General features: G+C 26.0%; 14 protein-coding genes across 14 annotated transcripts; 6 read left to right on the forward strand and 8 right to left on the reverse strand.

Moving 5' to 3' along the window:
* Window positions 1–142: 142 nt before the first annotated feature.
* Window positions 143–355, forward strand: DICPUDRAFT_146953 (uncharacterized protein; the record flags this gene model as incomplete). Its single annotated transcript, XM_003283247.1, has 1 exon — window positions 143–355. The coding sequence occupies one exon, from the start codon at window positions 143–145 to the stop codon at window positions 353–355; it is 213 nt and encodes a 70-aa protein (XP_003283295.1).
* A 43-nt stretch (window positions 356–398) lies between these two features.
* On the forward strand, window positions 399–3,328 carry DICPUDRAFT_74283 (uncharacterized protein; the record flags this gene model as incomplete). Its single annotated transcript, XM_003283248.1, has 3 exons — window positions 399–1,554; window positions 1,623–2,645; window positions 2,712–3,328. The coding sequence occupies 3 exons, from the start codon at window positions 399–401 to the stop codon at window positions 3,326–3,328; spliced, it is 2,796 nt and encodes a 931-aa protein (XP_003283296.1).
* A 115-nt stretch (window positions 3,329–3,443) lies between these two features.
* On the reverse strand, window positions 3,444–6,265 carry DICPUDRAFT_146955 (uncharacterized protein; the record flags this gene model as incomplete). The annotated part of the gene is made up of 2 exons (XM_003283283.1): window positions 3,444–5,887; window positions 5,974–6,265. 2 exons carry the CDS (start codon window positions 6,263–6,265, stop codon window positions 3,444–3,446), a joined length of 2,736 nt encoding a protein of 911 aa, XP_003283331.1.
* Window positions 6,266–6,368: 103 nt separating this feature from the next.
* Window positions 6,369–7,800, reverse strand: DICPUDRAFT_146956 (uncharacterized protein; the record flags this gene model as incomplete). Its single annotated transcript, XM_003283284.1, has 3 exons — window positions 6,369–6,661; window positions 6,734–7,300; window positions 7,428–7,800. The coding sequence occupies 3 exons, from the start codon at window positions 7,798–7,800 to the stop codon at window positions 6,369–6,371; spliced, it is 1,233 nt and encodes a 410-aa protein (XP_003283332.1).
* Window positions 7,801–8,204: 404 nt separating this feature from the next.
* Window positions 8,205–9,047, forward strand: DICPUDRAFT_74285 (uncharacterized protein; the record flags this gene model as incomplete). The annotated part of the gene is made up of 1 exon (XM_003283249.1): window positions 8,205–9,047. One exon carries the CDS (start codon window positions 8,205–8,207, stop codon window positions 9,045–9,047), a length of 843 nt encoding a protein of 280 aa, XP_003283297.1.
* A 660-nt stretch (window positions 9,048–9,707) lies between these two features.
* On the forward strand, window positions 9,708–11,200 carry DICPUDRAFT_52167 (uncharacterized protein). Its single transcript, XM_003283250.1, has 3 exons — window positions 9,708–10,103; window positions 10,184–10,425; window positions 10,501–11,200. The coding sequence occupies exons 1-3, from the start codon at window positions 9,819–9,821 to the stop codon at window positions 11,159–11,161; spliced, it is 1,188 nt and encodes a 395-aa protein (XP_003283298.1). The 5' UTR covers window positions 9,708–9,818; the 3' UTR covers window positions 11,162–11,200.
* A 94-nt stretch (window positions 11,201–11,294) lies between these two features.
* Window positions 11,295–13,514, reverse strand: DICPUDRAFT_93425 (uncharacterized protein; the record flags this gene model as incomplete). The annotated part of the gene is made up of 3 exons (XM_003283285.1): window positions 11,295–12,380; window positions 12,492–12,832; window positions 12,920–13,514. 3 exons carry the CDS (start codon window positions 13,512–13,514, stop codon window positions 11,352–11,354), a joined length of 1,965 nt encoding a protein of 654 aa, XP_003283333.1. The 3' UTR covers window positions 11,295–11,351.
* A 489-nt stretch (window positions 13,515–14,003) lies between these two features.
* On the reverse strand, window positions 14,004–15,770 carry DICPUDRAFT_146960 (uncharacterized protein; the record flags this gene model as incomplete). The annotated part of the gene is made up of 2 exons (XM_003283286.1): window positions 14,004–15,341; window positions 15,426–15,770. The coding sequence occupies 2 exons, from the start codon at window positions 15,768–15,770 to the stop codon at window positions 14,004–14,006; spliced, it is 1,683 nt and encodes a 560-aa protein (XP_003283334.1).
* Window positions 15,771–16,827: 1,057 nt separating this feature from the next.
* On the forward strand, window positions 16,828–19,641 carry DICPUDRAFT_4800 (uncharacterized protein; the record flags this gene model as incomplete). Its single annotated transcript, XM_003283251.1, has 2 exons — window positions 16,828–17,080; window positions 17,813–19,641. Coding segments are annotated over 2 exons (2,082 nt in total), but the record flags the coding sequence as incomplete, so codon positions are not given.
* A 196-nt stretch (window positions 19,642–19,837) lies between these two features.
* On the reverse strand, window positions 19,838–20,590 carry DICPUDRAFT_74290 (uncharacterized protein; the record flags this gene model as incomplete). Its single annotated transcript, XM_003283287.1, has 1 exon — window positions 19,838–20,590. The coding sequence occupies one exon, from the start codon at window positions 20,588–20,590 to the stop codon at window positions 19,838–19,840; it is 753 nt and encodes a 250-aa protein (XP_003283335.1).
* Window positions 20,591–20,996: 406 nt separating this feature from the next.
* Window positions 20,997–21,257, forward strand: DICPUDRAFT_146963 (uncharacterized protein; the record flags this gene model as incomplete). Its single annotated transcript, XM_003283252.1, has 1 exon — window positions 20,997–21,257. One exon carries the CDS (start codon window positions 20,997–20,999, stop codon window positions 21,255–21,257), a length of 261 nt encoding a protein of 86 aa, XP_003283300.1.
* A 222-nt stretch (window positions 21,258–21,479) lies between these two features.
* DICPUDRAFT_74291 (uncharacterized protein) lies at window positions 21,480–22,652 on the reverse strand (the record flags this gene model as incomplete). The annotated part of the gene is made up of 1 exon (XM_003283288.1): window positions 21,480–22,652. One exon carries the CDS (start codon window positions 22,650–22,652, stop codon window positions 21,480–21,482), a length of 1,173 nt encoding a protein of 390 aa, XP_003283336.1.
* Window positions 22,653–22,944: 292 nt separating this feature from the next.
* Window positions 22,945–23,457, reverse strand: DICPUDRAFT_146965 (uncharacterized protein; the record flags this gene model as incomplete). Its single annotated transcript, XM_003283289.1, has 1 exon — window positions 22,945–23,457. The coding sequence occupies one exon, from the start codon at window positions 23,455–23,457 to the stop codon at window positions 22,945–22,947; it is 513 nt and encodes a 170-aa protein (XP_003283337.1).
* A 403-nt stretch (window positions 23,458–23,860) lies between these two features.
* DICPUDRAFT_74293 (uncharacterized protein) lies at window positions 23,861–24,635 on the reverse strand (the record flags this gene model as incomplete). The annotated part of the gene is made up of 2 exons (XM_003283290.1): window positions 23,861–24,093; window positions 24,200–24,635. 2 exons carry the CDS (start codon window positions 24,633–24,635, stop codon window positions 23,861–23,863), a joined length of 669 nt encoding a protein of 222 aa, XP_003283338.1.
* Between the last annotated feature and the right edge of the window lie 3,207 nt (window positions 24,636–27,842).

Below are 27,842 nucleotides of genomic sequence, written 5' to 3' on the forward strand. Positions count from 1 at the left end.
GATTATATTATAAAGAATAATTTACAATATATAAAGTTTTTTTTTAATTATTAATTTCACATAGATTAAACAGCAACAATACATCAACAAATAATAATTTGTATCTTAAAATTTTTTTTTATATATAAAAAATAGATTAAAAATGGAAAGATCATCATCTCCTATAAATCCATCGAACTCTCATGATGATGAGTATCAATTTTATCAATACCAGCAACAACAACAACAACAGATGAATTATACACAATTCCCACCACAACAACAAATCTCGCCACTACCACCACAAACAAATCTCGACACCACTACCACCACAACAAATCTCGACACCACCACCACCACCACAACAACAATATAACAACAATGGTTTACCAACTTCACAACCCTTACAAATAAAGAAAATGAATAAGCGATTTATGAATATAAAAAATAATCAATCTTTACAACAACAACAATATAATACATACCCACAACCAAATCAACAACCATCTCTTCAACAATATAATAACAATGGATATAATAATAGTGGTCATAATAACACAGTTAAATTCAATCCACAACAATATAATCCCCAACACCCACCACAAGTACACCAACAAAATTTCCCACCACAACAAAGTTTTCCACCACAACAAGGTTTTCCACTACAACAAAATTTTCCTCATAGTAGGCATTCTACAAATAGTATAAACTATCCACCACCACAACACCAACAACAGCAATACTCAGATTTCCAGAATGAAATGACATTTGAACAGTTTCAACAATATCAACAATTTTTATTACTTCAACAACAAATACAACAAAAAAACCATTTTCCTCAAAATGGTCAACCTATGTATCAACCACAGCCATATCCAAATCCTAATATTGGCCAGCATATGAACCCAAATATTAACCCCAGTATTGTCCCAAATCAATCATATCCACCTCAACACTATTCTCCACCACCTCAATATTACAACCAACCACCATCACCCCAAAATTCTTCTCCTCCACAATATTACCATCAAAATGGCAGCATTACTCCAAATGTTTACCAACCATCTCCACAACAAATACAACAACACCAAATACAACAACAAATACAACAACAAAATTATTTTAAACAACAACAGCAACATGTTCAAATACAGCAACAGCAAATACAACATCAAATGCAACAACAAAATATTGTGTACCAAAATCATCAATCTCAACAAACCCCAAATCACCAGCAACTCCCTCCATCGCATTATCCTCAATTTCATCAACAACAAAATGTAAATATTCAACAAGAACAAAACTATAACAGCAATAGTGACAATATTCCACCAAATGTAAATAAAGAGAATGTAGAAAATGTAAATATTTCGTGTTCAATGACTCATGAACCATGTAACATATGCACAAGAGGAATTCCAAATATCATCCAGGCTCAAACATGGGCAAACATTATGCGAGTTGTGTTTTATTGTTTGAAAATGTCATTTCCAAATAAGGCATTTTTTAATCTTAAACATGATGTATATGGATATATGTCTCACCATTGGGATGTTATATGTTACGAAAAAAAGAGTAGGTATTATTTATAATATTTTTTTTTAAAAAGATTGGATATTAAACATTTGTTTTATTTAAAATAGAAACCGACAATTGGCACAAACAAATCCAAGATATTTTATCACACAGCAAAGAGTTATTTGAATCTGGTATGGAGCAGTATCAACAAAATGGATTTTGGAGATTAAAAGATTTAACAGATCCTTGGACTATAAAAAAATTATATTCAACTAGGGGCGGCAAAAGAACTCAAAAAGAAAAACCAAAGGTAGAGATTAATAATAATAATAATAATAATAATAATAATAATAATAATAATAATAATAATAATAATAATAATAATAATAATAATAATAATAATAATAATAACAATAACAATACCAATAATAATATCAATAGTAATAATAATAATAGTAGTAATAATATTAATACAAACAATATTACTAATAATATAGCTAGTTCTAATAATAGTAATATTAATGGTTTAAATGTAACTCAAAGTATAAGTAATATTATAAATAACAGTAGTAATAGTATTTCAAGTAGTGCTAGTAGTAGTTTTAATAGTAATTATACTAATAATAATAATAATAATAATAATAGTAATAATAGTAACAATACTTGTAATAATAATAACATTAGTGAAGTCTCAACTATTACAAATATTAGTAGTAATAGTATTTTTAATAGTGTAGTTAACACTCTAAATAACTCTTCAAATATAATAAATTCTCCTAGACCAGATTATAATAACATAGTTAATTCCAGTAATAGTATAAACTCTAGTGGTAGTAGTAGTTTTAGTAATAGTGGTAACAATTTATTTAATAGTACTACTACAGGCAACAATAGCAATAATGTCAATAACAGTTCGAAAAGTGTTTCAAACTCGCCAATTTTACATTTGGGAAATCCTATTGTTACATCAATTCAATTATCAGCAGAAAAGAAGAGATTTAGTTTACCAAATATACATGAGCACTTAGGCGAACAATCACCAAGAGTAACCGAAGTAGCCAATTTATTTTCCATTTCTTCTATTACCGACCAAGAAGAGACCTTTTTAAATGAAAGAAGTAAGCGTTCAAGAAACAATTCAACTGCAGGTATGTATTAAAATAAATATCATAAAATATATAGTAATTAAAAATATTAACTTTTTTTTTTTTTAGACCTCGATGATTTTGATAGATTAAATAGCTCAGAAAATAAAATCGAATATGCAGTAATAGAAAAAAGAAAAGATTCGGTAGATTCTCTCAGTGAACATATTAAATTAGAATTAAATACAAACTCATCTAATGATAATAGTCCAAGAAACAGATCGCCATTATTAAATTCAAATAAATTAAAGATTGATCAGGATAAATGGGATACACTAGTTAAAGGTTTCATGGGATTCGATACATCAAAAGTAAAGGAACCATTATCCCCATCAATGCCTTTATCCCCAGTTTCTATGCCTTCGCCTCATTCACCAAATCTAGCACATTTATCGGCTCATTTTAAAAAAAGAAGTTTTAGCGACTCAGTTTGCACAAATCCTAATCCAAATAGTAGCAGCAGTAATCAAGATAGTGGTAAACCTCTATCATCATCATCACCTAAACATCAAAATCAACAGCAATTAACCCAACAACAATATTTCCAACAAATGTTACAACATCAACAGTATCAACAACAACAGTTATCATTACTACAAGAAAAGCAAGAAAAAACTTCAGATGATCCAAAAAATAGTAATAACAATGATAATAATAATAAAGCAAATATATCAAACTTAGTTTAGTTAATAAATTAATTTTATTCTATACACTAGTTTTATAGTTTTTATTTGTAAAAAAAAATTAATAAAAAACAGGATTATTATAAATTTGTAACATTTTATTTTAAAATATTTTATTCTAATTTTCATTTTCAAAGTTTTTTAATTTGTTTCCTATATTGATCATAAATAGCTTGTTTTTCTTTTTCTTATATAAAACATATAACACTGCAATTAATGAGATTGCTACAAATGCACCACATGCAATAACAATACCAGCTATTTGGGTTTTTGATAAACCATTATTAATTGTACACCTTGAACCTAATGAGGATGATGTGGCATAGTCACTATCTACTAAAACAGAAAAATCGGGGTCTATTATGGATGTTGATTCAAAGTAAGGAATTGATATACCTATATATGTTTGAACCTGATTGGGTGAGTCTATTGTATTTAACGACATATCCAACAAGGTGTTGCTAAGCGGTACAATATTTCCATTATCTATTATGGCTCTTTTTATAAATCTTCCATAAAAAGACTTGTTTTCTATTTGTATCTTTAAGAAGTCAGAATTTGAGCTTTGTGATTCACTAAATTCTTTTGAAGAACATAGATCTTTATCTTTAGAAGATTCAAATGATGTGTACATTATTAGTTCCAAGCTATTAAATCTGCTTTCGAATGGGTAGTTTTCGACTTGTACGGTATATTTAATTGATGATGGGTACATTATTAAATTTTGCTTTGCAAAGTTAATTATTGTTTGATTTTCAAACCACTTGATGGTTGTTGAAATAGTTGCATTTGTTTCTACATTAGAATTTAATAATATTGAAATATTAGTTTTATATAGGCCTGTATCTGAATCCACTTGTGAGTAGTACCAACTATTAAATATATATGTTTTAATTGGTCTTTTTTCAATATTGAATTCTCTTATACCATATAGTGAAATCAATGATTTGTAAAATGCTTCTGTTTGAACCTCATCATTATTGGTAATTGGAATAACTATAGTTGGGTCAGTTGTATTAAACTGTGGTTTTGGTACTATAATTACTTTTGATAAGCAATCCTCACCAACCCATGGTGAATAGCAAATGCATCCTAAATCATTGCTACAATATCCGTGATCTTTACCACCGCATAATGGAGAACCAAAGCATTTGTTAGGGTTTTCAGGTGGAGTTGGGGTGGGTAGGGAATAGTTAAAAAATATAGGATTAACAGTTAACCAATTTGACTCTTTGTTTGAATTAAGTATTGCTTTAATTTGAAATGGATCTTTTAAACCTCTTATAATTGGGAAAACTATAACTGATGAACCTATGATTTTATTTGGTGTGGTATAAAATAGTTCTCCATTGGGCAATAAGATTTTAATGAGTTTGGTATCTTTTAAAACTCTACCATATACTAATAAATCACCTGGTGAAAAATATTTTTCATGACTGGTTAAAATTGGTTCGAATGAATAGCTTGTTGATATTGAATAGGGCATTTGTTTGTAAAGCAGGTCTTGTGTGGAGAGACCCATAAATAAACCACCTTTATTTACAAATCCATAAACAGAGGCAAAAATTTTATTGGGATAGCCATAACCGATTGGTAGCTCTATATTACATGAATACATCATTGGTCCTGATTGTGTTGGAATTATATTTGATTCGCATTCTAATGGCTTATAATTTTTACTAATTAAATAAACTATAGGTTTTTGCTTTGGTAACATTCCACTGTTTACATCATCTGCAGTAAAAGTAAAAGTAACATTTCTAGAGGTACTTCCTACATCTACGGTGGATCTATCAATATTAAATGATAATAGTACGGGGAGTGAGGGCTCTACAGTTGGGACAGGACATACGAATGTAGCAGTTAAAAAGGATTGATTATCTAAGCGAGTACGTAAAGGGTTCTTTGTTGCAATATTATCCCCTTGCTTTGAATATATAGACTCTTTATTATTTTCATCAACTAGGTACATATAAAAAATTTTGTAATCTTGTGAAACGCATGGTGTTGATAGTTCCTGTGTTATATTGAAATTGGGGCCTAGGTTACTACCATTGTTATTTATGTTTAAAGTATATATTGAATTATCTGAGAGACCCATAATTTTTATTAGCCCATATTTGACTCCATTTGAAAAGCTTTCCAAGTAGACACTCCACACAATAGAGTTTTTTAAAACATAGGTAAAAAAAAAGTTAATGATTGGACCCTCATTATTAAAGTTTGTTGAAGTTACTGTTAATGGGGCTTCAAATGCACCATTTTTAAAAATAGTATTTTGAGAAAATATTAATGCATAATTTAAATTTCCCATAATTGTATTTCTTGGTACTATAAATTTGCCATAGAATAGCTGTAGAACTTCATTAAAATGAATGGGATAAATTCCATTTTTGCTGTTTGGATCACTGTCTAATGTAACTTCATCATCAATCCTAAAGGCCATTGGTGTATCTTTTTTTAAAGTGGGTGATGAAAAAAATATAATATTCATATTATCTTCAGATGTTACATTTAAATTATTGTTTAAAAATCTTAAATCATTAATGATTATATTTTTAACTAATTTTTTGATGGAAAAAATAAAATAAGAAAATTTAATATAATATAAATAAATATTCAATTATTTATAGAAATTTTTTACTTACTGTTTTGATATGGGTTTGGAATTTCTAAAAATATAGGAATTCCATTTTCATCAATATATAATAAGCTATCCTGAGTATAGTTTTTAATATTGTTGCCGGCATTGGTAACTGTAATAAATATATTGTTAGCAGCATCAAAAATCAATTCATAGGTACCATTCTTGGTAGTACCTTCGACTAAAAGTTCATTTCCACTATGTTCCACCCCGAAACTTGAACTTATTTTTTCTACGCCTAAATTATCAACATATTTCATTCTTATTAGGTAATTTGTGCCGCCTACATAAACCATTTCAAAAAAAACAATATCTGAGTAAATTGTTTCTATAACTAAATAAAAATTATAATTAATATGTGAATATATTATTTATTTTGTTTAAAGTGTAGATTAAAATTTAGTTACCTAAACCTGATCCTTCAATTATTCCAATAGTTTCTTTACCATGAGGATATTCGCTTATAGCTAGATTTCTTGTATTTTCATCCAGTGGTATAGTTATTGAATAAACAAAATTTTTTGTTGATCCAGAGACAAACCCAAATGGCCATTTAGTTTGAAAGGAGGAGGAATATCTAAAGTTGAATGTATTTTCTTTTAGTGTAAATAAATTGTTTTGGAAACTTATTGTAAAGAAATCGTCAAATTCTCTAGAGTAGGTCCAAAATGGTATTGTTAAGTAGGTATATTCTAAAAATGATTGATGAAAATTAATATTTATTTTATATTTATTATTTTAATACATAAATTATGAATATTTACCTATGATATTTTTTTCAATTACTCTTGGGACCAAGTCTAGCATAGTGTTTAAAGAGAAATTAAATACTTGGTTTGAGAATCCTTGATATAGGAGAGGAGCAATATAAGTATATCTATCTTCTTTTAATTTAATTTTTTTTGGTACATAGTAGGTAGTTTGACTTTGGAGCAAGAAAAAGGATACATTATAAGGAATACTTGATGAGAAATATAAAATAGGGGTTTGGGTAAAGTCATTATATATGAAATTATTGATTGATGGGTATATAAAATAATCTAATAATGTTGGAATGATATTGGGTGGGTAATATGGTGGTACAGTTATTGGTATTGAAAAATCACTAAATAAAATATCAAAATTGGTTTCCTTTGCTGAAAATTTATAAAAAGGAGTAACCTGAACTTCAAACTGTTCCCCAGTTAGTCTAACTGATGAAAGGGGGGGTGATGTGGTGATCGAGGTCAATGAGTTGTTTAGACCAATAAATAGAATGTTTACATAAACATTATTATCTCTATCTAATATTGGTTTTGTTACTTTTACGGAAACTTTATCTTTATTGATATCTATAGTATAATATATATGATATTGGTAATAGTTTAAAATAAAATTTTTTTAAAATAAATTTTAATTTTTTATTTTTTTTTTTTTATTTTTTTTTTTTTATTTTTTTTTTTTTTTAAATACACTTACAATCACAAAATAAATCTATTTTCATTGATACTGTATCTGAATTATTGAAAATTGTAGTCAATATAATTGATTGCGATGGGTTGGATTTATCAAATGGTATTGCTACAAATAATTTGTTTTGTTGAATTGAAGCTTTAAAAATGGAACCATTAGAATCGATGCTATAGTAACTTTCATTAATATCTTTTATTTTATTTATTAAAAAAAAATCTAGTTTATAATATAAAGCTAAGTCATTATAGTGTGCTTTATATTGATTGCCAGGTAATGGATATATTTGAAACACATCGTTAGTTTTTAAATATGTTATTTGGGAATTTATTGTAAAAATAAAAAATAAATAAGTAATTAAAAATATTAATTTTTTGTTCATTTTTTTTTATTATAACAATTAATATTTTTATTTATTTATTTTAATTATAAATTTCTAAATTTAATAATACTATTATTTTTTTTTACAAAAAAAATATAAAAAAAAAAAAGAAAAAAGAAAAAAAGTTAAAAAAAATATGTTTTTTAATATTCTGTTATATAATATCAGATGATATTTAAAGATACTTAATGATATTTATTATAAATATTTAAAAATTTATTAATTTATAATAAAAATATTAAATATCTATAAATATCAATGTAAAATATTTTTTATTTTTTTTTATTTGAATTTCACCAAACCATTTCAAAATTTTTTTTTTTTTTTTTAATTTTTTTTTGATTTTTTAATTTTTACACTTGAATAAATTTTTTTTTTTTTTTTTTTTTTTTTGTATTTTTAAAATGGATTCCAAAAAAAACATTATTTTCTTTAAAAATACCAAAGATTCAAAAATTAATATCAAGCTTCAAGAATGGTTAAAATCAACATTAGATAAAAACGAAGAAAGAGCATGCGAATTTTTTGGATCTAATTACGATCAATTATTATTAGAGCCTCTATCAGTTCAAATAGAAAAAATATTAAATAAATTAAATCAGGTCCGAATTTATTTTGATATTTTCTTAAACAATTTACAAAATGACAGGGTTATCAATAAACTTGATCAGTTAAATCAAGATTTGTTAAAGCTTAGCGAAGATCTCATAGACTCGAAATCAAATTGTTTAAAGAACATAAATCAACAAGAGATCACATCAATTATACAACAAAAGCATTCATTAAGTGTTGGTCTTGCAAGAGTAGGTGGCTCCATTAGTTTGTTTGGTCTTGCTTCATTATCAAGTGACACTGATCCAAAAGCTGTTAAATCAAGCTATATATCTTATCATAAAATATTTTGGATTGCAAGAAATTTAGATATATCAATTCGTAACTTATATAGCCTATTTGAAGATAATCTCAATATAGTTTTAAATAAACTTAGCATCATTTATGAACACCCTATGGATTTAACCAATATCAAAGATGTCTATGATTCCATTTCAAAGTTTTCAAATAATTTAGAGATCGAAGTAGTTCCTTTAGGTGAACCTCCATCAACAAAAGACGTAAAAAAGAATGCCTCATTAAACAAATTAAAATTTCCAAATATAGAAGCACCAAATTTCTTTCAAATTCCAATCTTCCCAATACAATCTTCAAACAACAATAATGGAAACACCAATATTAATAAACAAAGCTAAAATTGTATTATAAAAAAAAACTACAAAAGATTTTAAAGACATAATTAAAAGATTTTAAAGACATAATTAAAAAAAAAAAAAAAAAAAACTATAAAAGATTTTAAATAATAAATTATAATAATATTATTTCATACATTGAGAAAATAAATTAATAAAAACCATTTTTTTGTTTTATTTTATTTTTTTAATTTTAATTTTAAATTATTTATTTAAATATTTATTTAATTTTTTTTTTTTAGTTTTAAATAATTATTTACTTCCACAATATAAATTATTTATAGATTAAATAATTTAAAAATATTTTAAAAATATTTTATTTTAAATCTTACAAATCTAAAATATTTTTTTATATTTAAGTTTTAAAATATTTTTTTTTTTTTTTTTTTTTTAAATTTATAAAAAAATATTAAATATATTTTTTTTTTTTTTTTTTATATTTATATATTTTATTTTAGTTTAGAGAGAAAATTTGAATTTTCATAAATTTTTCTTGGTTCCCATCACTTCCTTTTTTTATTTTTTTTATTTTATTTTATAATTTAATTTTTTTTATTTTTTTTTTTTTTTATAAAATTTTTATTTTTTTGAAGAGGTTTTTCGTTTTGTGTGTGTTTTAATTTAATTGTTTTTTTTTAAAAATATAATCAACTTGTTTTATTAATTTAGTGTATAAACACACAACATTATTATTTTTTACATATAAATTATAATATATTCAATAGTAATAATAATTATTTTAATAATAATTAATAATTAATAATAATAATAATAATGGAAGGTATTAAAGTATCATTTGAAAATGAACCATATAGAGACCCTGATTTTATTATAAATCATAAAGCACCATTTAATGCAGAACCAAAACCAGATGTCTTGGTTCAATCATTTATTACTCCAACTGAAAAGTTTTATGTTAGAAATCATGCACCAGTACCAGATATTTGCCCAACAGCATACACATTAAAGATTGATGGTTTAGTAGGTCAACCATTAACATTATCATTAAATGATATTAAAACTAAATTTGAAAAAGTTACAATTACTGCTCATTTACAAGTAAAGTATAACAACTATTATATTAATAAATAAATTAAATTTCAGAGTATTTACCACCAAATTATTTAACCATTTCATAGTGTGCAGGTAATAGAAGAACAGCAATGAGTGAATATAAAAAAGTTAAAGGTGTTGGATGGGGTATTGCAAGTTTATCAAATGCTACCTGGGGTGGTTGTAGATTAAGAGATGTTTTATTACATGCAAAAATATTTTCAAAAGAATCAGGTGCAAACCATGCAGTATTTTGGGGTTTAGATTTTGGATGTCCAGAAGATAATGGAAAACCATATGGTAGTTCAATTACTGTCGAAAAAGCAATGTATGTTTAGCACTTTATTATTTAATTTAAATGCATAAAAGTTTAAAGAAATATTAATATATCATTTTTTAATAGGGATATTGATGGTGATGTTTTATTAGCATATGAAATGAATGGTGAAACTATAAATAGAGATCATGGTTTCCCATTAAGAGTTGTTGCACCAGGTATTATTGGAGCAAGAAGTGTTAAATGGTTAGATAAAATTACAATTAGTCCACACGAATCTGAAAGTTTCTTCCAAAGAAGAGATTATAAAATCTTCCATAATGGTGTCGATTGGAACAATGTAGAAAAGTATTGGGATAAAACTCCATCCCTTCAAGAACTCTCAATTCAAAGTGCTATCTGTGTACCAGCACCAAACTCTGCACTTTATTTACCATTTACAATTACAGGTTATGCTACCAGTGGCGGTGGTAGAAAGATTGAAAGAGTTGATGTTTCATTAGACGGTGGTGAAACTTGGGACTATGCAGAATTATTAGGTGAGGATAAAGGTGTTTGTACAAAATACTGGGGTTGGACTCTCTTTAGATATACAATTACCAAATTACCACAATTAGAGGGCAAAGACTCTACCAAAATTAAATTAGTTTGTCGTGCTTGGGATCTTTCAAGTAATACCCAACCAAAGGATGTTAAAGATATTTGGAATTTAAGAGGTGTAATGAATAACTGTTGGCATACAGTTGATGTTACAATTTTAAATCAAAATAAAAAATCAAACCTTTAAATAAACAAATAACCAAATAACCAATATTTATATATATATAATACATATCATACATTAATAAGCAATCAATATATTTAATTTAATAAATATAATTATACTTTAAAAAACAATAATAAAAAAGTTTAAATATCTTATTTTATTTTAATATTTTATATTTTATTTTTATTTTATTTATGATGACAATATAGTTTTATTGTTGTTTTGATTTTTTCCATCTTTGAGCAGCTTCCAATAATTTTGATGTGGTTGATTGAGTTTGTTCTTCTGGGAAAATATATTCAAAGTATTCTTCGGTAATACCATCTTGGTTTGTTCTTTTTTTGATAATTCTTTGAGGTATTTTCTTTAAAACTTGGTCCAATGATTCTTGATCACCAAAGTTTTGTTCAAACTCTTTCCAGTTCTCTAAAAGTATTAATCTTTCTTCTTTGTCAGAGTTTTGTAATGATTTGTGAGCTTCTTGGTAGAATGGTCTTGTTAGTGATGCGACACCACCATTTGATGAATGAATAAATTTGACGAAACCAAGCCATACTTTAACATGGTTTGTTTTTTCCAATAAACGTCTATAAAGTTTTTCTGCATTCTTGTATTGTTGTTGTTCAATTTCAAAATCGATATAATCCTTCCAAATGACCTCAGGTCTGTCGAGGTTTGGTTGTTGTACTGCAATTTCAAATATAGCTCTGGCTCTATCGATTTCACCCAATTCGGTTTCTAATTGTGCAAATTTAGACCATGCTTCGCAGTTATCTGGCATAAGTTCCAAATATTTTCCATAGATGCTACGTACATTTTCAAAATTACCCAATTCAATTTCCAAATGGATATAACTATCAAATATTTTACTCTTTGGATGACGACCAATTGCTTGACCATAGATTTTACGTGCTATATCTAAATTTAATTGACGAATTTCAAAACTAGAGTACATTATCCATATCTTTGAAAATGAAAACACTTCATGAGGTATCGATTTAATACATTCTTTATAAACTTGTCTTGTTCTATCAATATCTTTTGAAATTAACTCTTCGAATAATGCATAATTGATCCATAAATAAATATAACGCTTCCAATGTTTCTTTTCTTTGGTTGGGGGTAAATTACCGATTGATCTTTCATAAATTTCTCTTGTCTTTGTAATTTCACCATTAATTTCTTCCATTTTTAAATAATCAAACCAAATATCATAATTTTTTGGATTTTTTTTTAATTCCTATAATAAATGTATTTAAATTAGTAAGATGATATAAAATAATATTTTATATGTATAAATATAAATATATATATATATATATATATATTTGTATATGTAAATTTTACTTACTTCTTCATATTGGAATCTTTTTTTACCTATAACAACATCTTCAATACCAATTCTATCACCTTGTTGTTTTTCGAAATTTGTAAATGTTTCAAACAATTCTTTAGCTTTATTTTTTGGTACATGATCAATGGCATATTTATAAATAATTCTGGCTCTTTCAACCTCTTTATACTTTTCTTCAAACTTTGCAAATGCTATAAATAACTGTTCATCATTTGCATCTTCACCTAAAAATTCAATTGCTCTTTTAAATATATTTCTTGCATTTTCTATATTTCCTAATTTTTCTTCAAATTTAGAATATTTAATCCAAGTTTTAATATATGGGTGTACTAAAATATCTATATAATAATGATTTTGAAAAAAGTTAATGTTTTTCAATTTTTTTTTTTTTTTATTACTATTTTAAATAACAATGTTTTACTTACATCTTTCGAAAATATCTCTTGCTTTATCAGCTAAATTTAATCTGAGTTCAAATTTAATAAAACTGTTCCATGCTTGTGGCTCTGGTTTCCATTGCATCCAACGTTCGAAAATTGCACGAGCTGCAGGATAATTACCAAGCATATCTTCCATAAAAGTGAATTTAAACCAAAGTTGTGAAACTCTTGGTAATAAACTAACAGCTCTATCCCAAACATTTCTTGCTAAATTAATATTTTTATTTCTCATTTCCATTTCGGCATATTTGATCCAGAGTACAATTTCACGATAGTTCATATCCAATGCACGTTCAAAAATTGATCTTGCTCTAGTTAAATCCTTTTGTGATTCTTCCCATGCTGCATACTTTAAATAAACTGCTGCAGTCTTTAAATTTCTATTAACTGATGTTTCAAATTGTTGTCTTTTTCTTAATCTATAATCTTCTAACTCTTCAACATCTGTAATGGTTTGTTTTGGTGCTGATTTTGGTAATGCTTGTTGGGATTCATTTGCAACCCTTAAAATTTGCTCAGCAGTAATCTGTACTGGTGCTGCTGATTTATTTTTAACTTTTGATTGTCCTGAAAAACTCATTATTAATTATTATTTATTATATTTCTTTATTTCTATTTATTCTATATTTGTTTGCCTTTATAGTATTTATTGATTGATTCTAAAATTCAATCTAATAAAGAACAAAAATAAATAATTTTAATTAAAAATGAAAAAAAAAAAAATTAAAAAACTAAAAAAAAAATAAAAAAATTTTTATTTTCGAAAAAATTCACAAAATAAAAAAAAAAAAAAAAAAAAAAACCCACACCCAATTAATCTTTTCTAACAATAAAACAAACCTTGGCGGGAATGTGATGAACAAATGGATTTGAGCAGGCAATAACATTTTGATTGATCCCAGCTCATCATAGCTATCGATATCACTAATTGATTTTGATTTTAAAAGGTGTTAACCAAATCAATATTTATAAAAGAAAAAAATTTTAATTAAATGGTGTGGTGGTAAGATATTTATTTTTTATTTTTATACAAAAAAATAAATAAATAATAAAATACTTTATTTAAAATTTAATTGAAATGCCAATATTCCGTTCCTTCTTTTAAATTTAATGAATTTAAATTATTTTCAAATTCTCCGTTTGAACGATCCAAAGCTACACAAATTACTAATGGGGGTTTAGCTTGGGAGAAATGAATTATTGGTACTGAGTAAGGAGTATAGGCGGCGTTGTACTTTTGACCAATTTTATTTTTATCGACATCACAAAATGCTGTTACTTTTTTCTTACTTGAATCTGATAGTAATGTGAAAAACTTTTTACCATCTTTACCAGCACCCCAAATTGTAAAAGAACTCCATTTTGAAAGTACACGTCGTTCTAAATATTCGATTCTAACCTTCATTAACATATGTTTGTGAATTTGTGAACTTAAATTGTTTTCGTGGTATCTGTAAACTAATAATGGTTCATTCTTGATAATTTTTAATTTCTTATTTCCATTACATTGTTCATCTTCATTTTCTGTAGCATCATCCTGTTCTGTTTTTTCTTTTTCTTGATTACTTGAAATATTTACTATTGATTCGATTTTTGCTTTTCTTAATTTACCACCTTTATCTAAATGTCTATTAAAAAATATTAAATCCTCTGGTATGGCTTTTGCACCTGAAGATGAAATATCTTTTATTAATTTCTTTTGTGATTCTTTATATTTCTCTATATGTTTATCTTGATTCTTGTGTTTATACTGTAAACAATTATCATTACTGCCCATAATATAAAACTTTTTATTATCAGTTTCATTGTTATTATTATTTATATTGTTACTGTTATTGTTATTATCATTAATATTTTCATTTAATTTTAATGCTTCGATATATTCACCATTTTTTAAAAACAAAGTTCTATGATAAAACCAAGTTGGCTGAATAATTGAAACCTCTCTATATTGATGTAAAAACAATTGCTCGTCTGATAACCTATTACACCAATCAGTGTAACGTGCTGATGAACCCTCTGGAATTCTAATAAAGTTGGAACCAACTATACAATCCAAATCTTTTTTACACTCTTGATATTGTGATTCAACCCTTTCTCTAAACATTACATCATCTGCATCCAATATACATAAATATTCACCATGACTATATTTAATTGCTTGATTTCTAGCATATCCAACACCGCCCGATAACAATGTTACTATTTCCTTTTCTTCTTCATCTTTAGTTGTTACCTCTTCTTTAGTGGAAATATTATACTTCTTTTTAAACTCTTCAATAATTTCGATATACTCTTTCATATTGTGATGGTGTGTTTCTGATCCTTTTCCACTACTTAAAACTAAACAAATATTAAAATACTTGAATACTGGTAACCACTTTAAAACCACTTCAATTGATGTATCCTATTTAAAAATACAATGGTTGGTATCTAGCTTTTTAAGCTAATAAATAGTATATAAATATATCTATATATTTATATTACTTACAGTGCTGGCATCATCAAATATTGATAACTCCAAAGGTCCTCTATAGGTTTGTAAAACAATTGAAAACAATGTTTCATCTAAAAACTTTGATGCATTTTTCATACAAACTGCAAAAGAAACCATTGGCAAAGTGTAATCTCTTTCTTTTACTAACAATCCCCCACCACCAATACTGCCATCATCCAAACATATTGGTAATGTTGTTGTAATATTTTCTTTTTCGATTTGATTTAATAACTCGTGAACTGTTGAACCAAATTCAATGACTTGGTCGCAACCGTATTTAAACTTTACAATTTTATTATTATTACTATTATTATTATTATTTATTTTTTCATTTTCCATTTTTATTTTTTTTTTTAAAAAAAACTTTTTTTAATTTATTTTATGATTTTTAATTTTTGTTTTTTTTTTTTTTAAAATTTTTTTTTTTTTTTTTTTTTTAAAGATTTAATTTGTAAAGAAAATAAGAAAAGTAAAATAAAAACTATTTAAAAACAATTTTAAAACAAATAAAATCATAACAATTAAAACCAAATGAAAATAAAATAATTATGGGAAAAAAACCTTAATAATAAATACTTTGCAGGAATACAAAATTATAAATTTTTTTAAAATTTTCGTTTTTTTTTTTATTTCATTTTTTTTTTAATTTTTTTAATTTTTTTTAAAATTTTCTTTTTTTTTTTTTTTTTTTTTTTTTTTTTTTTTTATTTAAGTGCAAATTGAAGAGTTTTAATTTTATTGTGTACGTTTCATCAACAATTAAAAACAAATAATAATAATACTTTATTAATAATTATCCTATTTATATACTATATACATAACATATTTATATAATATATAATAATAATTATTAAACTTTTTTAACAAAAAAAAAAAAAAAGACATCACAACTTATTTATTAACTTAGTTTTTTTTTATATCTTTTATTTTTATATATTTTATATATTATATAAATTATATATCTCTACTGCTTTTTTTTTTAAATAAAACTAAAAAAAAAACAAAATTAAATTTATATATGTTTATAACTATAATCAATAATAATAATTCAATAGTGATAAGAAAAAAGAAATTTAAAATTTTAAAATAAATCAACTCTAATTAATAATACCGAAACAATCAATTTGTATGTACATTAGGGTTCAATATTGATCAATCAAAATAAAAGATTATTTATATTAACAAAATTTTATTTTTTTATTTTTTCAATTAACACAGAAAAATGGGTCCAAAATCAAAACAAAGAAAAGACAATTATTGGGATAGTGATCAAGCCGATAAAGATCGTGAAGATGCTTTAAAATTAAATAACGGATCAGATGATTCAGAAGAAGATATCCCAAAGAAAACCACTTCAAAATTTGCACCAATGTCAGATGAATCAGAATCAGAATCAGAAGAATCATCAGAAGAATCATCTGAAGAAGAAAAACCAACCAAAAAACCAAATAAACCAGCTGCTAAACAACAAAAGAAAGCTGCCCCAGCTAAAGGTAAAAAGGTTGTTGAATCATCATCAGAAGAAAGTGAATCTGAAGAAGAATCTGAAGAAGAATCATCAGAAGAAGAATCATCAGAGGAAGAAAAACCAACTAAAAAACCAAACAAACCAGCTGCCAAACAACAAAAGAAAGCTGCCCCAGCTAAAGGTAAAAAGGTCGTTGAATCATCATCAGAAGAAAGTGAATCTGAAGACGAATCATCTGAAGAAGAATCATCTGAAGAAGAAAAACCAGTTAAAAAACAACCAGCAAAACCAGCACCAGCAACCAATAAAAAGAATAACAGTAAAGCAGCAGCAAAACCAGCACCAGCTCAATCAAAGAAACAAGCAGCTAACAATAATAAAAAAGAAGAACCAGAAAAACTCAGTGGATTTTTATTAAAACAAAGACAAGAAGAAGAAAGAAAAGAAAGAGAAAAGGAAGAAAAGAGAATTAAAGAAGAGGAAGCTAAAAGAATCGCTGCAGAAAAGAAAGAAGCTGAAGAAGAAAAATCAAGAGCCAAAGCAGCTGAAAATGCCAAAAAGAGAGCTGAAAAGAAAGAAAAGCAACAAGAAGAATCAAAAGAACAAGAAAGAATTGCTAGATTAGCCAAATTAGGTATTAATGTTAACAGCATTGGAGCCAATGAACCAAAGAAACAACCAGCCAAAAACAATAAGAAACAACCAAAAGTTGATGAATTAACCAAGAAAGTTGAAGAGATCAAAATCGAAGAACCAAAACCAGATGTTGTTGAAATTGCTGACAGTTGGGATAATGATGATTATGAAACTATTGATGAAATTCAAAAGAAGAGAGAAGAAGAAATTTTACGTAAGCAACAAGAAGAAGAAGCTCAAAGACTTGCCGCTAAAGCAGCCAAGAAGAAAGCTAAAGCTGAAGCTCTTACCCAACAACTCCAAACCGGTCAAACCGATCCAACTTCAACCGTTGAAAACAAATCATATCGTTCACCAATTATTTGCATTTTAGGTCACGTCGATACTGGTAAAACTTCACTTTTAGATAGAATTCGTAACACAAATGTTCAAGGTGGTGAAGCTCGTGGTATTACCCAACAAATTGGTGCCTCTTTCATCCCAGTCGATGCTATTAAAGAACAAACCAAAACATTTGCAGAAAAACTCAAAATGGACTTCAAACTTCCAGGTCTTTTACTTATCGATACACCAGGTCATGAATCTTTCAATAATCTTCGTTCAAGAGGTAGTGGTCTTTGCGATTTAGCTATTTTAGTTATTGATATTATGCATGGTCTCGAAGCTCAAACTATTGAATCTATCAATCTCCTCCGTATGAGAAAGACTCCATTCATTGTTGCCTTAAATAAAGTTGATCGTATTTACGATTGGAAACCATGTGTCAACACTGATTTCAAAGAATCATACAAACTTCAAACAAGAGTTGCTGCCCAAGATTTTGATTCAAAAGTTAAAGAAACCATTGCCGCTTTAGCTGGTCAAGAGTTAAATGCTGAACTTTACTGGCGTAACAAAGATCACAAGAAATATGTATCTTTAGTCCCAACCTCTGCTCACACTGGTGAAGGTCTTTCAGATTTAATGTTAGTCGTCATTCAATTAATGCAAAAACTTATGCTCGACAAAGTAGAATTCTCTAGTCAACTCCAATGCACTCTTTTAGAAGTTAAAGTTATCGAAGGTTATGGTACAACCATTGATGTCGTTTTAGTTAATGGTACCTTAAATGAAGGTGATAAAATTGTTGTCAGTGGTTTCAATGGTCCAATCGAAACCAATATTCGTTCTTTATTAACACCACCACCACTTCGTGAATCACGTGTCAAATCACAATTCATCCAACATAAATCTATTCGTGCTGCTATGGGTATTAAAATCGTCGCACCAGGTCTTGAAAAAGCTGTTCCAGGTACTTCATTACATGTTGTTGGACCAAATGATGATATTGAAAAAATTAAAGCTGAAGCTAAGAAAGAAGTTGACTCTGTTCTTAATGATGTCGAAACTAGCGGTATTGGTGTTTCAGTCCAAGCCTCAACTCTTGGTTCACTCGAAGCCTTCTTAAATTTCCTTAAAAAGATTAAGGTCCCAGTTGCTAATGTTGCTATTGGTCCAGTTCACAAAAAACACGTTATGAACACTGCTATCATGTTAGAAAAAGATCCAAAATACGCTATCCTTTTAGCCTTTGACGTAAAGATTGAAGATTCTGCCGTTCAAGCCGCCAACGAAATGAAAATTCAAATCCTTTCTGATGAAACCATTTATTTATTCGAAGAGAAATTAAATAAACATTTCGGTGCTATCAAAGAGAAATTAAGAGCTGAAACTGCTGGTATCTGTGTCTGGCCATGTATTTTAGAAGTTGTTCAAGTTTTCCGTAATACTAATCCAATTATTTGTGGTGTTAAAGTTAGAGAAGGTACTCTTCGTATTGGTACTCCAATTTGTGTACCAGAATCAAATAATGCTGATGTCGGTACTGTCACTTCAATTAAATTAAACGAAAAAGATGTTCAATTGGCCAAGAAAGATGATGTTGTTTCAATTGCTATTGACGACAATAATACCAAAACAACTTTATACAGACACTTTGATGATAAGAAACAATGGATGTCAAAGATTACTCGTGAATCATTAGATGCATTAAAAGAAGCTTGGGCTGGAGATCTTTCAAAACAAGATATTCAACTCTTAAAATTCATGAAACAAATTTATAAAATTCAATAAAACAACTCTATAAATAAATAAATATCATATTAAAAACAAAAAAATAAAACAAACTCAATAATAATTATATTAATTAATAAATTATAAATAACTATTTTATATTCTTTTTTTTTTTTTAAAAAATTTTATATATTTTATTTAAACTTATTTCTTTTTTTTTTTTTTTTTTTTTTTAAAAAGGTTACTTTAATTATTTAAATACATTAATTTTAATGATTGTTGATGAATCATCATAATTTGGAGTTGAGGTGATTGGAGAGTTAATTGTATTGTTGGTAAATTTTATATAGTTATTGTAACAATTTTTTATTTTAAAACAATTTGAACACCCCAATACGGTGGACTCCATTAATGTAAAATAAATGCAATCACCACCTCCATCGCTTGTGACCAATTCTATTCTGTCAAAATCGGTCATTTTCCAAAATAGGAAGGTTTCTAAACTTTGGATTAATATTTTATTTTTTTGAAATGTGGATAATTGGACACTAAATAGTTGATTTGCTTTGTAAAAGTTGTTGATATGAGGACTAATGATTTTGGTATCTATTAGTTTTAATAGTGGTTTAAATGTTGAGGTATTATTACTATTATTATCATTACTTTTTTTAATTGTATATTCTAATGATGTTAGATTACTCTTAAAATATAGTTCTGGTTGGGAAAATGATTGAAATTCAATTTTATTGTTAATAAAATTATGTTTTTTTAATATGGAGTTTTGTGAAATGTTATGCTTTGAATAATAAATTCCAATGATTAACAATAATATAATTACAAGAGAAAATAATATTATTGATAATAAAATTAATTTTTTTTTTTTTTTATCATTTTTTTTTGAAATTAAATTATTGGAGCCAATGTTTTCTATTTGATTATTATTTGATTTTAATATTTCTTTATTATTATTAATATTTTCTAAATCAATTTCATCTTTACCCATTTTATAAACTTCTTTTAGACTTGATATTATATATAATTAGTAACTAATTAAAAAAAAAAAATGAAAGGATAAAAATAAAAAAGAAACAAATAATAAAGAACATAATTGTTATTTTTATTTTTATCATTATCATAATTAAAATAATTATTTAAATTAATTTTTTTTAATTTTTTTTAATTTATATTTTTAGGGGTAATGAAATTTTTTTTTTTATTTTTTTCTATTTTGGGGACTTGGTTAAAATGTATTTTTACAATGTGGGTTAAACATTAAAAAATAAATATATCTATGAAGTTACTGGTAACAATCATAAGAAGAATATTAAATTTATAAATAAAAAAATAAATACAAACACCAGAGCGTGTTAAAATAAATAAACAAAGATGATACTATTCCAAATTTTTCTATGTACGATGTTGCAGATTACTATCAAGGTAAAAACGACTTTGATGGAAATAAAAATATTCAAGATTTGTTTGACATTAATTTATTGGACTTAAACATCCCCTTTTTAAAGAAAAGAAAAGATATTTCAGGAGAAAATGAAGAATCTGATAGCGATGAAGAATCGGATAGTGATGAAGAGTCAGATAGTGATGTAGAATCAGATAGTAAAGAAGAATCAGATAGTGATGAAGAATCAGACAGTGATGAAGAATTTAAATAATTTTAAAAAAAAATTTTAATTAAAAATTTATTAAAAATAAAATTAAATATATTTTTAAAAATTTAAATTAAAGAGGGGTAATTTTTAAATAAATAAATATATTGAGTTTTTTATTTTTCCCAATTTGGGTTTTTTATTAAAAATACATATAAAGAAAGAATTATTAGCACAGTTATCCTATTTAACAGGTTAAATAAATATTTTTTTTAAAACCTATGATATTTATACAAAAATTAAAATTAAAAAAAATAAAACCAATAAAAAAGAGAATGTATATTTCAGCTTTAAAGAATTTGAAAATTGATTTTCATCTTCAAACAAACCGGAGGTACCTGAATCACATAGAACTGTGTAAAAGCTATCGATTTCGGAGGTGGTTATTACACTGCAGGCATTACACTCGTTTTGCACATAATGAATTTCTTTACCAGTACAATTTGGATTGGAATAAAATTTGGAAATATATTTATTTTCAGCTTGATTTACTAAAAGATAGTATTGTTTGTTTATACATTCATCATAATAAACTGAACATTTGTTTAAATTAAATTCTTTTATTGATGTGGTTTTTAAATAACAACTGTTTTTACAATCTCTTCCCAATATTATTGGTTTATATATTACCTCTATTGACGAGTTTGAATACTCAACTGAAGAGCCAGAAGAGTCCATTGATGAATCAATGTATGAATTTGTTGATGACATATCTATTAATGAGTCTATAGATGAATCCATAGATGAGTCAGTGGATGAATCTATTTCTGATGATGAAGAGGATGATGAAGAGGATGATGATGAAGAGGATGATGATGAAGATGAATAATAAGAAAATGAAGATGATGGAGATGATAAAGATGAAGATGAATCTGGTTCTGATGATGAAGATGAGGAAGATGATGAAGTTATAATTTCTATACTTGATGAATCATTAGGTGAAGGTGATAATGTAATTATTGGAGGAATGGTTTCTTGTGAAATAGAGTATGAAGAGTCTGATGAATCAGAGTGAGAAGAAGATAATGATTCATTATTATAAACATTGCAGTCTAAAGAAAAATAGGTATCCTTTTGCCCCTTTCCAAATAATTTTATTTGGTTACATTTAAAACATTCGATGTTTTGATTAATAGATAATTTTTTACAATTATTTTCATTATAAATTGATATTTTAAATTTATTTTTTTGTGGTTTTTTACTAATTTTTATTGATTTAAAGGGATAATGACAAGGGTCATTAAAAACTGTACATTTATCAATATTTATATTTATTAAATGAGATGTGGAATTGTTGCATTTATTTACACAGTCTCTTTTTAAAATTAAAGATTCTTGGCACCTAATAAAAACTATAAAAAATTGAAAAAATAAAAATAAAGATATGAATAATATCTTCATTATGTTTAAAATAGTAATTTTACAAGTAATAATACAATAAATAATAATACAATAAAAAAAAAAAAATTATAAAATTATAAAAAAAAAATTAGATTTAAAAAAAAAATTTAAAAAATAGCTTTAGATATTTTTTTTATAAAAAAAAAAAAAAATATATTTAAATTTTGGTATTTATAAATTCTAAAACATGAACTGTGGATGTTTTTTAAATTGAAAAAAAAAAAAAAGATATTATTTTTATTTTATAAATACAAAAAATAGTTTTTTAAATAATTTAATTCGACATAATAATTTATAATAAAGCAGCAGCGATTGAACCTAAAGCGAGAGCAGCTGAGGCAACAATAGTTGATGATGATGATGAAGTACTTTCACTGGCTGGTTCTGATGCTGATGAAGCAGCTGGGCATTCAACTGAGAAGTAACCTAATGACATATCATTAACAGTAAGTTGGTAACATTTACTACATTCGACTTCTTGGGTTGAAATTGGTGTGGAACCTTCAGTTTCACAACCAGAGTTGAAAAGATCAACTTTAAATTTGGAATCTGCTAAAGCTGTAACTTTAGCTTGACCTTTAACAATTGGTTGGCAAATATCGGTATAGGTTTGGCAAGATCCGACACCAATTTCAACAGTTTTACCATTAGCAGCTGGGCAGTTTGATGGATCAGAGGTTGGGAGTGCAGCATCTACAAGAGCAGCTTTGTCTGGTGAACAATATCTGACAAGTTTAATAGCATCTTCGGATCTAACAACAAATAAAACGGCAAGGAAAACTAATAAAGTGGCAATGAATCTCATTTTTTTTTATTTAATTATTTTTATTATTTTTATTATAAAATATTTATAATGACAAATGATTTTTTTTTTTTTTTTATCTTTCAGAAACTCTAAATTATAAAATAAAAAAAAAATAAAAAAAAAAATAAAAAAAAATAAAAAAAATAAAAATTTTAAAATATCTAAAAAATCAGTTAAAAACTGTGGGTTTTTTCTAAACTTCGAATAATTATTATTTTTTATAAAAAGGTAATAATAAAATAGTTATTATTATTTTATTTTATTTTATAATTAATATTATTATAAAAATAAATAAAAATAAAAAAAATAAAAAAAATAAAGTTTTTTTTATTATTTAAATATAGATTTTTTATTATTATTTTTTTATTAAATGTTAATAAAAATTAAATAAATAATTTCTTTTTTAGCTGGCATATCTGCAACTTGAAACATAGGTATTAAACTTTTGAATGATTGCACAATCAGAACATTCTTGATCAATGGTCTCTATTCTATTTAATACAGTGCATCTAAAATCGGTAAAAATTGAAACCTCTTGAGTATTACTTCCAATTACCCAAATTGTTGATTTAGTGCATGGATTCATAATTGGTGTGCAAACACGTGGTGTAGCTTGAACACAAATTTTTTGATAACCTAAATGAATTGAAATTATTAATAATTTGATAAATTTTATTATTATATTATTATCCATAGTATTATTATTATTATTATTATTATTATTACTATTACTATTACTTACTTTGACAATTTTCGTCGCAATATAAACAAATTGCAAATAAATAACCACCACTGCTACCTGAGCCAGTATCATGGGCAGGGTGGTTTGCAGTTGAATATGAGCCAGTGACACTAGCAGTACTGCTAGTAGAGGCTCCGGTATAACTACCACTAAGATAATCTTCAAAATTATCGTTGTTACCACCCGAACCACTTAACCCACTACCACTACTACTAATACCACTGCTGCTCGAAATGGCAGCATTACCACTTGTTGATGAACTATGGGTATTTAAATCTTTTTCATTACCATTAAAATTATATCCACTTGTGTATCTATTATATTTTAAATTTTGATTTTCTTCTTTTTTATTTATTTTGTTTGATGTTGATATATTACAAAAAATTAATAATATTAAAAAACTAAATAAAAATAAATTTTTTATTATAAAATTCATTTGTTGTTTGATCATTTAATTAAAATGAACATAATTTTAAAATAAAAAAAATAAAAAAAAAAAATTTGTGTTTTGTAAAAAAATAAAAAGAAAAAAAGAAAATTCGACATTTGGGCATAAAAATATTTAAAAAAAAAATAAAAAATGAAAAAAATAAAAAATTTCTGAAAATTCGAGTTTTTGAGGCAAATAAACCTCAATACCATAGATTTATTAATGATTTTAAAAAGACACAAATATCATTATTGTTTAAATTGATCACAGAATGAAGGAAACAGATAATGTATAAAAAAAAAAAAAAAAACTTGTCCAAATCAAAAATTTGATTATTACTATTTTTATTTAAATTAAATTTAATTTAATTACTTAAAGTACAAAAATAATAAATGAATATATATCCTTACTTTATTTTTTTTTTTAATATTTATTTTAAAGATCTTCGAATGTACTACCAATAAAAATATTTGCATGACTATCACTGTTATGACTAAAGGATTCATTGGCACTATTGTGATTTGAACTCTCTTCCTCTTCTTCACCATTTTGGAGGTACTCTTCCTCACCATTTTGGAGGTACTCCTCTTCTTCACTTTCACCAACATGATATTGCTCTTGTTGTTTAATATATTGCCCTTCTTCACTTTGATATTGCTCTTTTTCATGGTCAGCTTCGTGTTCGTGATGATTTTCATCATATTCGAGCTGTTCCTCTTCTTCTCGATCATAATATTTATCGCTATTATCTATATTGTTATCTATATTATTATTGCTATTATGATTATTGTATTGTGATTCATTAAAATTTAAATTTTTAAAAACACTATTATTATTTAAATCTGATGATGAAAAGTCACTTGTATGATTTATATCTATTTTGCTAAGATACTGATAACCACTATTACTACCATTGGTTTTGTTAATATTATTATGGTTTGTGGTGTTGTTGTTGTAAAATGATTGATATGTTGTTTTTAGAAATGGTGATTTTGGAGAAAATTGATCAAATCTAAAACTTGGGTGATTTTTTCTTGGTGAGTCTTGGACAATGTGATGAACCTTTGATAATCTTTCTTTCATATCATTATTTTCTTTAATTAACGATTTGATATATTCTTCGAGATTTTGTTTAGATTTAAAGAGATTTTCGATGTCTATTTGCATTTCACCAATTATTTTTTCATTTTCTTGTAGATTGTGTTGTAATTTTTGATTATCAAACTCGACTTGATTTAGTTGTTGATTTGCCATATTGTAATCTTCTTTAAGATGGGTATATTCTCTGTTTAAGCTGTCCCATTCAACTTTATCAACCAATAATCTACCACGCTTTTCATTTTCAAATTGATCAATTTCTTTTTGTTTTTGAGCTACTAATAAATCCAATCTTGATTTATCAAATGAAAGTTCATTTATTTTCTTTCTAGATTCAGATTCCAATTGATTCAAATTCAATAGTTGATGGTGATGGTCTTGTTTTTCTTTTTCATATGTTTCTTTTAATGATTTATACCTTGAACTCTCGTCTTCTAAAAGTCTTTCTAATGAGTGGAATTCGAGTTTTAATTTTACAATTTGATTTAGTAGTTGTTCTGCTTTTTCTTGGTTGCTAATATCTATTTTCATTTGTTGAATGTTGCTTTGAATCTTTTCAATCTCCTGCTCCCCCTTTTTTATCAATACCTCTTTTTCATCCAACTCCATTTCCTTTTGTCTATACTGGTTTTTCATTGAACTTATCTCGATTTCTAAATCTTTTAGTGTTGTCAAATCTACGGCTTTTTCTAAGATTTCCTGTTGGTATTCCTTTAGTTTTTCTAATAGCTGGGTATTCATTGAGTCCTTTTCTTTGATTTCGTCCTGATATTTTGAATTTAATAAATTTAAATTTTTAAACTCTCCATCTCTGAGCTCAGATAAATTCTGAAACTCTTTTAGCAATCTTTCAAAATCATTACGCTCCTTTAATAATAGCTTTGATTGGATTTTTTCCTGCTCTAACTCATCAAGTAAATTAACTAATTGTTGGATTAATGATGATTTACTATTACCGTTGTTATGTGACGAGTTGGCTGTTAACGGTGTATCAATTGCTGATTGATCATTATTAAAAAGTTTTGATGGTGTTTTATTGCTATTTGTGTTTATCTCTTCTTTATTTAATTGATTAATTTCAAATTCCATTTTTTTTTGAAAACTATTTAACTGCTCATATAGTTTTGATGATGAGTTTGGAGGTTGTGGTTGTGTTTGTGTTTGTGATTGATATGTTATTGGTGTTACAATATTGTCGTGATAGTTGTTATTGTTATTATTTGTTGAGGTTTGGGGCGTATAGGGAGATTTTGATGAATGAGTACTTGTTGTAGTACTTGTTGTAAATTTTGTTGATGGTCCAAAGCTACCTGAATAATCTGATTTTTTTGAACCCTTTAAAATGTTAAACTCGTCTTCTAAATCACTAACCTCATTCTTTAATAAATCTAACTCTTTTTCAAAGTCACCAGTCCCAACAACTTTATAATCAACTTTTTTCAGTGGTGTTGAGCTAAATGAAACATGTTGAGGTTGTTTATTTCCTGTATTTGTTGTAACTCTATTATATTCATAAAAATTCTGAAATTGTGATGGTGATTGTGAATGTGAATGTGTTTGGTTAGAATTGTATTGTTGTTGTTGGTCAAAACTGGTTTGGCTGCACTTTGGGCAATAATTTGTATTTGATGAGGGTGTATTATTACTGTTATTAATATTACTTGAATTATTATTACTACTGCTATTCAAATTTGAATCGTGCTAAAAAATAACAAAAAAATTAAAAAAATAAAAAAAAATAGACCATAAGTATTTTATATAGTTTAAAATGTTATTTATTGTAAGACTCTGTATAGTTACAATTAAACAAGTACAATTTGCAGGTACTAATCTCCATCTTCTTGGTTTTGATGCTGATGCTGATGCTGAAGATACTGATTTTTTTGGAGTTAAAGGTGAGTCTGAAAATTGTGAAGCATTTGGATCCATCTCATACTCAGATTCACTTGGTATTTCTTCAAGTATGAGTCCTTGTGTCTGTGGCTGTGGTTTGATTGCACTAAAATCAGTCATTGGTGTACTAAATCCATTATATTTTGGTGTATTAATAGTGGATGATGTATTAGATGTATTTTTATTTGGAGTATTTATTGCTGATGTATTTTGAGGTGTTAA

The sequence above is a fragment of the Dictyostelium purpureum genome (assembly GCF_000190715.1).
Source record: "Dictyostelium purpureum unplaced genomic scaffold DICPUscaffold_6, whole genome shotgun sequence".
Lineage (NCBI taxonomy): Eukaryota > Evosea > Eumycetozoa > Dictyosteliales > Dictyosteliaceae > Dictyostelium > Dictyostelium purpureum.